At 47.0% G+C, this 11,836-nt stretch overlaps 1 protein-coding gene across 1 annotated transcript in view; it reads right to left on the bottom strand.

The window, feature by feature from the left end:
- Window positions 1–4,498: 4,498 nt before the first annotated feature.
- The window catches only part of PRADC1 (protease associated domain containing 1), a 61,770-nt gene continuing 54,432 nt past the window's right edge, over window positions 4,499–11,836 (bottom strand). The window contains exon 5 of the mRNA XM_086960100.1: window positions 4,499–5,402. Within this exon, the coding sequence (XP_086816226.1) occupies window positions 5,282–5,402 (121 nt within the window). The 3' untranslated portion in view covers window positions 4,499–5,281. The remainder of the gene's footprint in view (window positions 5,403–11,836) is intronic.

Below are 11,836 nucleotides of genomic sequence, written 5' to 3'. Positions count from 1 at the left end.
ACCTGGACATCTCGTGTCAAGTCCACCATTTGTCTTTCAAGCCACAACCAATGTTGATAACCAGAGAGAAGATTCAATAGGTTCAATCACTCCAACCGTCATCATGCTGTGCGGTTGGTTGGCCTCGTCACACTAAATTGAACATTGCATAGCCAATGTTTTACTTGCAGAATATCCTTTTTAATGTTATATGATCATGATCAAACGAAGATGCAAGTATACGTAAAGACGCAATGTTACTGTCATTAAAATCATGGACTTACAAGTATGCTAGACCGTGTGTCAAAATATTTCTCAAGTGTCTTCCCAGTCTTCTGCTACTCACCAAGACCATTTTCCCCTCACTTGTAAACTGGAGAGTATTCAATTATTGATTGGCTTTCAGTCTGCTAATGATGAATTGGTAGAAACTTCTTCCGAGGGATTTAACTTAAGACCTATCAAAACAGCACTCAAATTCATATTAAATGTTCTAAGCGATTTCACAAGGGAATACGTTGCAGCTGTGGCAGATGAAGCAGAGAATGACTTGTCACATGACCGCTGCATGTATGTTAAACCCCAAGCACATGGCACGACCCACTTGACACCCCTGCTACAAGTATAAACATTAAAAGAAATTAGGCCACAGTTCACAATATTGTATGAAACGAGCTTCTACAATACTCACTATAAAAATACATATGCTTGCACTTTACGCCTCTGTGAAAAATACAATTTAGTTAAGATTGTGTTTTTTTTTAGTACAAAACCTCTTTTGCTTGATTGTGTGAACACCCAAAGGGGATTTCAGACAGTGTTGGCTTGGATTCATGGAAGACTGCAATGGCTAGGGATATTCCTGTGTGCACTATCACCAGCTTTATTTTTTAGGGGAGTCTGTAGCAGATTTAAAGTGCTGTTTTAAATCAGGGCTTTGTGCGCCAGTATGTATGTATGTAGCACACCCCATCTGGGTCCATATGCTTGTTCCTCCCCAGTCCCCTTTTTTGGTCGAGCCAAGTGGCAGCGCACATGCACTGCTCGCTCTGCGTGGCATGCTGCAGTAGAGTATGCTGTGGAAGCCTCACCCACTCTCCTCCCAGATTGTTCATTGGCTGGTGTCATTGTCCTTGGTAAATGCTGGCTTCTGATTATGAGGCTTGTTAGTCCCTCCTTGTTACTGCCTTGTTGCCATTTGTTACCTCCCATGAAAACTCGATCTTTTACTTGTGGTGTTACAGGGTCTCATATCAACAAGAAAAGAGTGTCCAGAAAGTACCGTTATCGAACAATTGGAGCAGTATATGACTCCTTTTGGGTTAATGAAGAAAGCCCTCACTCACCACCCTGGTTGGTTACATGCTTCATCATAGGGCCCCACTGAAGAGGCCAAGTGCCTCTTCAGTGTGCTTCGACGCCAGATCTACTGCGGAGCAGGTTTTGTGAGATAGGCGTGACGTGAGTGATAACTATTAAGGAGTGAAGGTATAAAAAATTGTCTTCAGTGTCTCAGAAAAATATATATTTTATTGCTTGATCACTTGGACAGGTTAAAATGGTGTAGGAAAATAGACCAAATAAAAGGTTTGGTTATTTCTCAAATTTAATAATCAGTCAACATGTTTCTGCCTTGAAACGTGTAACTTTACTAGGCATTCATCAGGACAAAAGTGTACTAAACCCTGGCGGTATCAGCGCTCTAAGTCCCACCCTGACCTAGGGACGTGAAAGTAAAAATTCAGTGTAAAAAAGTGCAAGAAGAAGTGAGAAACTCCTTCAGGGTCTCTTGGAACTTGCTGTCACCCTCGTTACAGGATCCGGTAACGAGGGTGACAACAGGTTCCAAGAGGGGGTCTGGCGTCGAGGGAGGTGTGCCAATTACGCCACCACCCCTCTCCCGAGATCCATGGTGTATGATTTATTCACCATATAAATGCAAATACACTGATTGTGAGGTTCCCCAATTGGGCGGACCCTGAAGGAGTTTCTCACTTCTTCTTGCACTTTTTTACACTAAATTTTTACTTTCACGTCCCTAGGTCAGGGTGGGCCTTAGAGCGCTCATATCGCCAGGGTTTAGTACACTTTTGTCCTGATGAATGCCTGGTAAAGTTACACCGTGAAAAGTATGAAATAAATGTAAAAGTAGTATGTACAAATGAAGAAAGAAATGTAACTTGGCATGCAATGTTGTTAAAAACACTTAAGAGCATACTTACAAGGGAATGTCAGAGCGTGGCGTTAAGCATAAAATGCTAACACCATGCTCCGCCATTCAGAGAACGCAGGGATGTGCCATATTTAGATACATTTTGACTAGCGCTGGTGCTAAATTTAAGCTGGCAAGCACCGACGCACGCACCCTGGCACCATAGTGCAAGGGGGTTTGCATTGAGGGAATGATTGTTTATGTGCAGGGAGGTGTTCCTTCCTGCACATAACCAATCACAAATGACGATTTGAAACTGTGCAGCACACATAAAAGTTTCAAATCGTTATTTTCTAAATGATTGTGTGAGGAGGGGGCACTATCCAGCTATCATGCATTGCGTTTTGCTGTTTCTAGTGTGCTACACAATGCAGCACACACAGATACATCAAAAAGGAGAAATTAAGCATTTCTCCAGGATAAGACCAGGTTTTTTTGTGTCTTAATTTTGGCGTTGCCCCATATTTAAGGTACCCTTGTAAATAGGGGGCAGTGTCAAAAGGAACGGGTGTTGCGCTAGAATGCCCACAGCAAACAAACACCCACTGCCCTTCCCTTTCACGCTATGTATAGTGCGAAGGGGGAATTATTTACAAGGCGGTGTTAAGTGGCTGAACGTTGCCTTGTAGATAAGGCGAAGCCCCTATCCCTGCAGGAATGTCGTTAAAAGTGATGTTCCTGTGGCAATAGGGGCTTGTAAATATGCCCCTCAGTATTCGAAGTGAAAGCAAGGCTGACACTGATGTAATGATAATACAATTATATTAACTGTTGTGACCATGAAGCATTGAGCCCCCTTTAAGTTGCTAACATTGAAAACGTACTTGTTCTGTGCACACAAATATATTACAATGCAATCCAGTATCAAGATAAATAATAGTGACCGATGTTGTGTGCATCAACGATAAAGTTATTGAGGTGTGCAAATCACCAAAAAGTTTTAAATGTAAAGATGAAACAACAACTTTGAAATGGTGTGCGCATCACCGAAGCAGAGATTGAGCAGAAACAACTTGTGTGTTTGTTGTTTGAAGTCTTTGTGTTGCGTCAGGTGTAGCGATTGCTTTTCTGGTTTATTTTGATGTGATGTGTGAATAGGGGGGTGGAGTGGATGGCACAATGGTTGAAGGCAGTGATACATCAAAGGTAACTACAGCAGAACGAATCAGAGTTGGGGCAGAGAGATGGGCCAGCAGAGATCGGTTGAGAAAATGGACTCCAGGCGGGAGACTAGCGACTACAGGGATGAGTAGAACCAGCGCAGCAACGCTTACAGGAAGCGAATGGGTAATCATTGCCGATTATCAGGTTGACAATATTGTTTACTCGAAGTGGTAAATACACAAACCAGTTTTTTAGATGCATGATCCACAGAACAAAGCTGGGTGTAGGAGATTATAGGAAATATTACCGCTGGAAACTCCTAGTGAGAAAGCAAATTTCTCCATAAATATTGTGAAAATGTTGTTTTTCGATAGCCCTACACTGACTGAAAGTTGTTAAACTTTTTTTAAAAAATGAGGCTTTGATCTCATCCACAAGTTTCTTTCTGTATAGTTATGTAGCTTTCTTTCATTTTCAGGGATGAGGAAAGCAGCAGAGCAGGTACATTTTGGGTGTCCAGGGTTTAGTGGTGTTGTCCCCTATCTAGGGGGAAAAAGAGAACTACTGCCTTTTAAGAACTTCTCTAAATTTTACTTTATTAAATTGTTTTAAGTCTACCAGTGCTTAGCTGCAGATTACTATAGAATGTGCCTATAAGACCCCACATAAAGCTCACATTGGTACAATTCATCTTCTGTTCAGTCTCGGCCAATTTGTACTAATGTTCACATCTCCAGTGCAGTCTGCTCTCTGTGTTCCTTCACTACACATGCATCGCCATGATTGTCTTTCAGCACTGTGCTCCTTGTCTGGAGATCACTGTAGGGCTAATCGAACTCAGACACTTATAAGAATAAGATGACAACCACACTAAGAGCCACAATAAAGAAAGACACCAAGACTTGCAGTTCACAACACCCGGTTTACAGCACAGCACCTGCTAAGTCCTAGGATATTTGTACAAACCAGCTCCTAAAGTGCAGCCACTTCAATAAACATTCTCAATATACAGCACCCACTAAATTACAGAGCCTGTAAAAGACAGTGCTTAATAGCAGTGGCTGGGAAAACTTCTTTAAAGCACAGTGAGTTTGACAAGCAGTGCTCATCAATACACAATTTCAATACACAATTTAAAGTGCAGTGTGTGCATAAATGCAGTTTAAAGTAAGCAGGCAATTTGAAGCACAGCCTTTTCTAACATAGGATTTTAAATATTTTTAATTCTCCCAGTCAATTGCCAGTTTATTATATTAAACAAGAACCTGCTGAGAGATGCTGGGGTGTGTGAAGAGGTAAAATACATACAATTCCACCTATATTGCATTTCAATAACAAAATATATACATCATTATTGTCTAAACATTTTATACATCTATTCCTGAACACTTTAAAAGAAGACAGGGCCTGCTCCTGTAAGGCCTGCCTGAGGAGGATGCACTTCTGACATTACAGGCTACAAGAAGCACTCTCCATGCCTGTTGCCCGGAAATAGTGTCTACTTCCAAAGGTCTTTCCTCATGCAGTTATGCATCCGATTCACATTGGGGTAGTGGGTACTGGAATAGCATCTAGTAGAAAGTCAGGAAGCAGCAGATAGGAGGGGCACACCCATTTTGTGCCATTGTGCCGGGTGCCCTCTCTCTAGCCTCAATCTACACGTCTCTGCTGCAGACTGTTAATATTAATCGCAGGACACCATGTATGCCGTAAACATCTCTCCTCAATGGTCCAGCTAATGGTTGCATATATTTCCATAGATCCGAAAGTGGAACTGAACGTTTGAGGCAGCCGAGCAGGATAGGTACCAATCCGTTCTGCAGCTTCCAGAGTAGGCCCATTCACATATAGAGAGTCACCGGACAGCTTGCATCTACTCCATACACAAAGGCCTCAAACAGTTCGTTAGGATCTCACTCAACGTTCCATGTTCAGAGAAGTGCAGCAGTCGCGGGTCAGTCTTTCGTCAACATCCTTTTGCAATGACTACCAAAACGTCCACGGCGGCTGCTTGAGCACAAAGGACGGAATGCTGGTAACATTAACTGGGATGGAGATAATGGCCCAGGGGAGGCCGTGCTGCTCTAGAGAGCGTCGGATCATGTACCTGCATGGAGAAAGAAGGACAATTTCAACGTCTCATGAACTCACATTTGGATTTCCTCTCCCGGCCCATACAAGTTGCAGTCCCATATTTACTTTTCATACATAACATCTTATTGGTCTAGGTCACAATTTTAAGAGGTCATCTTCATCTTCAGCATTAGCTTCATAATCCACCTTTGAAGACTCCAGATGCTGTTTTCTGGCTCACTTAGGCTTCCCAAAACAACTCTTGCTACCCTCCAACTGCTTTATGACAGCGGACCATACTACAAGCCATGGCTCTACATGGGGTCAACGAGACATCCTACCAAACACTATGGCTCTACCTATTCTTTCTAAACAGCACAAAGACAAACAGGATTGACACGTGTAAGAGGACAGTACTGAAATTTAACAAGCTCAGTCACCTGGATAAAAAAAAAAAAAAAGATGTGCGGCAGGGATATCAAGAAACAAACACTTTCAAACTCAATAGGTCTCACCTTTTCCACCTATTGTCTTTGCCAAGGATTCTAGCCATGCTGTACACCTTCCCAATGCTGTGCAGCATGGCTTTTAAAAAGAAAAAACAAGTCATATGCAGCCATTTGTGTCATTTTGCAGGTGCACACACCAAGCACGTGGGCCCCTACAAATTGACCAGAGAGCTTTTATTTTTCTCTTTGCCAATAAGACTTGGATTATAAATCCAACATAATTTGGGTCTGTATTTCCCTAAACGCTGCTGACAGACACCATTATCCACGTGTCACACACAGAAGATATTTGTCATCTGCAGCAGTGTCTCAGTGCTACTGCAAATTGGAGGTCACCCTTTTATTAAGCATAATCCAGCAAAACACAAGTTTCTTTTGTTTAGAACTTCTGTTTCCCTTTCATCAGTTTGTACCTCACTGCACTCTCCTCACTTGCAAAATTGTGTTTTTAACAATTATCGTTGCTGGAGAAAAGCATACTTTTGTGTCGGGAATGTCGCCCGCATGCTATACAGGTGTGCCACCCTGCTGAATGCATGCATAGCTGGTATCCTGGCCATTATTTTGGCTAAGACATAACACTTATCTAAACATGCCTATCTGGGGTCCTGGATTTGTCCTGTTACCTGGAAGGGTGCATCAAGCATGCGCTCTTCATGGGCAGAGATCTACCATCCCAGCCCTAGGTATGGCGCACAAAGTGGGGGTAGGCACATGCCATATTTTGGAAAGATAGACACTGTGACCAGACGCTTTTATCAATGTCACTGGAAGGGAGGAGTACAGGCCCCACCTGTGTACAGTTCTGCTGTTATGTTTATATCCAGGACCTTGTGCCCAGCATCTTGCGTGTATGTCGAACCCGTGCATGTGTTGTGCATGCAGCACACAAGTAATAGTACTTAACATCCCCTCTGCTCCCGCAGCCTCTCCCCCCCACCGGACAGATGTAAGGATTTAGCCTCATTTTTTGACTCCAAAATCACGCGGATCTTGGAATCCCTCCCCCCAATCAGCCCCCCCATCCCGGTGGAGTTAGACGCCCACTCTACCAGCCCGCGGCTGTCCTCCTTTAGAGAAGTCTCCCTCGATGAGGTTACTAACACGCTGGCTAAAATGAGAAGTGGATCCCCCCTGGACCCAGCACCCGTCAGATTCTTAAAAACTGTGTGTCTCAGCACCTCACCTATCATTAGGGATCTTATAAACACCTCTCTGGCCCAAGGCATAGTGCCCTCCTCCTGGAAGGGCGCAGTCGTCAAAGCCATGCTGAAAAAACCCAACCTCAACCCGGACGACTTGGCCAACTATAGACCCATTTCGCTCCTTCCCTGTTTCAGCAAGGTGGCGGAGAAACTGGTCAATGTGCGACTCTCCCAATTCCTCGAGTCGAATAAAATACTACGGCAGTCACAAACCGGATTCCGGCCAGGCCACGGCACAGACACCGCTCTCCTCTCCGTCATCGAGGAGGCTAGGTGTATCCTGGATTCAGGAGGATCAGTGGCAGTGATCCTCCTGGACCTCAGTGCCGCATTCGACACGGTGGACCACCGTGTACTGCTCCACCGCCTGGCTAAGGCAGGAGTTGTGGGAGCCGCACATGCTTGGATCAAATCCTTCCTCACGGGACGCTCATTTCAGGTGTGGGACGGTAACTCCCGATCAGACCCCCTCCCGCTCACGCGTGGTGTGCCCCAGGGGTCCTCGCTCAGTCCCACCCTGTTTAATGTATACATGGCCCCGCTGGAGGACGTGGTTACCCGCTATGGGATAAAAATAGTCAATTATGCCGACGACACACAACTCGTCGTCTCCCTGTCCCAGTTGGACAAGAACCCTGAAATTTTACTTAACTGTCTGCAAGACATACATACCTGGATGTGTGAATCCGCGCTGAAACTGAACGGGACAAAAACAGAAATCATGCTGCTGGGCAACAAATGGTCTTCTGTCCCTCCCTCAGCCTGGCCAGACTCCTTCGGTGACATCCCCACGCCCAAGACTGAAATTAAAACACTGGGTTTCTGGCTGGAGCAGGACCTTTCCTTGAAGACCCAGGCAGTTAAGACCGCGGGCACATGCTTTGGTCTTCTCCGCTCAATTCGGAAGATCCTCCCCCTCCTGCCCCCCCTGTCCAGGAAACTTCTGGTGCAAGGGCTCATACTATCACGCCTGGACTACGGCAACGCCGCATATCTCGGTGCTCCTGAAACCACCCTGACCAAACTTCAGCGCGTACAAAATGCCGCGGCGAGACTCATTTTCAAACTTCCCCCTAGAGCCCATACCACACCGGCCCTCAAATCGCTGCACTGGCTACCGGTCCGCCAGCGAGTGGAGTTTAAGGCCTTGTGCATCACGCACAAACTCATTAATGGGGTTGGACCTGCCACCCTCAAAGACATGATCACACCTTACAAAGCCCACAGAAACCTCCGCTCGGACAACGAACATCTGGCCACAGTCCCAAGATTCAAGAAGGCGCGCACCGGTGGACGACGCTTCTCGGTCAAGGCCTCCTCCACATGGAACGCACTCCCTCGTCTGCTGCGTTTGGAACCTAGCCACACGGTGTTCCGCAAAAGACTCAAAACCCTCCTCTTCCCCAAATAGTTCCTGGTTCTCGCCCGTCCCGGATTTTACAGTATTATAGCGCGGGGATGCCTTCGGGTCACCAGGCGCTTTACAAATCTCAAAATAAATAAATAAAAATAGTAGGATGCATGCGAGGGTGCACCTGAGTACGGGACAGTGGGATCCATTCTAGATGCCCCTGGCCTAGCAGAGCTCAAGATGGGGGGTAAGGATGCTCTCCATGATAGAGAAAGTGTTTTACATGCAATCCTGTGGGTGAAGGGTGGAGACCCAGATACTAATGTGAGGAGAATGGAGACAGGACTAGCTTTAGAAACTCCATGAACCCTTTTGTTAGCAAGGGGTTGCTGATTAGTCTTCCTGAGCACTGTGTTTGGTTGACAGTAAAGGTGAGGGATGGGACTGCAGTTCTATTGTGTTCCCTGACCCGTGACATCATTAAGGACTGCTTGAAATGTGACCGGGCCACCCAGATACCATGGCTCGCGGCGGTGGAAAAAAGCCTACGGAGTGTGGAGCAGGGTCAATTATTTACATCTCCCCACATAATAGACTGCTTACATAAGAACTTAGTAAAAAGGGCCCTGTATAGCCACTATAACCGTGAAAGAGAAAAGAAAGACTTCACAAAACCGGCAGTCCTAAGGTAGCTCTCATTTTTCACACCAAGTGACAGGCCTCCTAATCTACCCAAAAGTTATCTGTGCAGAAAGATGAGTAGATGGAACAGGAGTTTGCTGTTCCGGTTCAGGGATGGGAGTATTAAAAATCTATTATGCTTCCCAAAAGGATTTAATAGGAATTTGGAGCACCTAAACTGTCCTTGGAGCCATGGTGGCAAACAAAGCCTTTTGCACTTCACACTTTTTTGTGGTTTTTATGTTAAATACACCAAACATTTTTTTAATGCCATATTTTCGTAATATTGACCAATTTGACTTTGAATTAGCTTTTGAAGAGTTATTACGGTTAAGCTGTGACAAAGTAATTTTTAGAGTCAGTTGCTTTCTTAAATCTGCAGTCCGCTCTAGAGCATCACTGAACTTGCCTTGAAAAGTTTTGTACTGTGAATTGCTGATTTGCACATCGCCTTATTTTGCACAAATTACTGCATTTTTGCACACATTATAGAATTATTTTTGTAGAGTCGCCAATCGTAGTTCTTTTTAATATGAAGTCCGCTCAAGAGTGTCACTGAGAGGGAGGAGCCAAGATGGCCGACAGGACGGACGTGTAGGCTCCCAGCTCCGCGAGCCTCTTATTCCCGCACCGGTATCCTGCCACTCATCCTGAATTATTGCTGCGGCGCCACGATTGCATGAACGCGCTGATCACAACGCGTTCCTCCGAGGCCTCTATCAGCCGTGTGGACGGAGATACGTTCGCGTGAGCCATTCGCCATTGCACCCCCTGGACCCTGCTCCGATGGCCGCCGAGGGATGCCGATGCACCGGGTAGATGACTAGTGGAGGCGCCGCTGCTCGCAGCAGAATTGCCACCGGTGGAGTGGGACGGTGAGGTCACTTTCTGAACCCGTGGCTCTCCGGACCTGGATGCGGTGGGCGCTGGCGGGACAGGACCCCTACCCCCCTCGTTTCTTAGTGTGGTGCGACTGGAGGGCTGACTCGGCTCCGGCTGGCGGAGCCGCCTGCGCCGGGAGCTGCCTTCGGACCAGCGGCGAAGGGTCGCTTACAATTTGCCACTTTGTCCTGTGAGCCGCTCCCCTGCCGGCGCCCCCGCCTGGTGCGTCCCGACTTTTTGATCGCCCCACTCCCCCCATTGTCACCGGATTGCCGAAGTAAAGATGGCGGTCTCTAGGGAAGGGGAGATGACTACTTCTTTGCCCCCTGGACGTATTGTCTCGCCTGCTCTAACCCACTCCTATAGACCGGGGATGTCGACCCGAATGTCGTCTTGTGTGGGGCTGCAGCGGGCCCCTACTTGTGTGGATATCCTGGCGGCTATCACGGATCTCAGATCTACATGTCGGCAAATTACTAGTGACTTGTGCCGCAAGATTGACGAGGCGATTCTTGCGCCGGGACACCGGTGGCGCTCTGGTTCTCAGCTGCTTACAACTATCCTTGACCCGGATACTATGTTTCAGCAGGCGCCTGACATGCCGCTAACGATTTCTGGCAACAGTGTTATTGACTTGCCCGCCGACGTGGATGTGGATACAATGTCTTTCTCCACTCCGAACTCCGAGGCTCAGCCTCCACCATCATTGCTTCTGCATGGTCTGCTGACTCCCCGGCTGCTGGACTTCCTTGCTGTTCTTGCCTCTGGAGCCTCATCCTTTCTCCAGTCGGTGGTACTTTCTCCTGTGAGGGCTGGGATGCTAGCCTTTTTTGCCAATCAACTCCTTGTAGACCGGGGACATTCACCTCTTCCTTCAATGCTTTCTCTTCGTTGGGGACGGCCATCTTGTCCCTTTGTTCTGCCTTCGGCATGTTTCCTGCAGTGGCCATTTTTGGGAGGATTGCGACGCTCAGGCCAGGGGTGATGGGTCTTTGTTCTGACTTTGCTTGCCTGGCTAACGGATACCGGGATTCTCAAACTACTTTGGAACTTCCGAATGCGTTTTGTTTTGCCCTGCATAGGGTTGTAACTGGTGGGCACAGCTGCTGATTTCTGTTTAGGAGATGGGGGTTCGGTGTGCAGGCGGTCCTGGGGTACGTGCAGGAGGAGGGGTCCCTACTATGTTTTTTTTTATTTGGCTGGTTGCATTTTGGACTGTATCATTCTTCAATGTACTGGGCGGTTGCATGGTTGTTATAATTGCTTGTTTCGGGTTACAGCTGGTATGGTCTCTAGTGGGTCGTGGCTGTTGGGCTCCTCCTCGACGGCGGCCATTTTGCTTTCAGGTACTATGTGGGACTGGCCCCCCTCAGGTGCCGAATCTGGGGGGACTCTCGCGCTCTGGCCAGGGCTGATACACTGAGCTTTGTGACCGGGACTGAAAAGTTGCCGGGGACTCGGAACGGAACACTTGCGAATATATGCTGAAATGTGCGACTTTATATGCCTCGCCCCGTTTCATATTTTACCGATGTTGCAACTGCTTTCTAGAATTTCCGGGGCGGTGGTGGATTGCATGGCGGGATTGTCCGGGAATATTTACAACCAGGCTTTACTCAATGTGATAGATACAGGGGCGGGCGGAGAGTGGGTTGGGACTGTTCCGGTTTCCCTTGCCTGTTTCCTCAGAATTGCTCCTCCTCTCCTACATGTCGCTGATTGTTTACTCCGCAAGGCGCTAGGGTTGCAGATGGCTGGGAGTCTGGGAGATCGGTGACTGGGTGGGCTCCTCCCCGCCTCCTTCTTTTGGGAGTGGTAGATTAGCTTGTCCTTTTCTCCC

This window comes from Lissotriton vulgaris, chromosome 3_1, assembly GCF_964263255.1.
Source record: "Lissotriton vulgaris chromosome 3_1, aLisVul1.2, whole genome shotgun sequence".
NCBI classification, from domain to species: Eukaryota; Metazoa; Chordata; class Amphibia; order Caudata; family Salamandridae; genus Lissotriton; species Lissotriton vulgaris.
The sequence above is the reverse complement of the archived record's forward strand: the minus strand, read 5'-3'. Positions and strand labels throughout refer to the sequence as shown.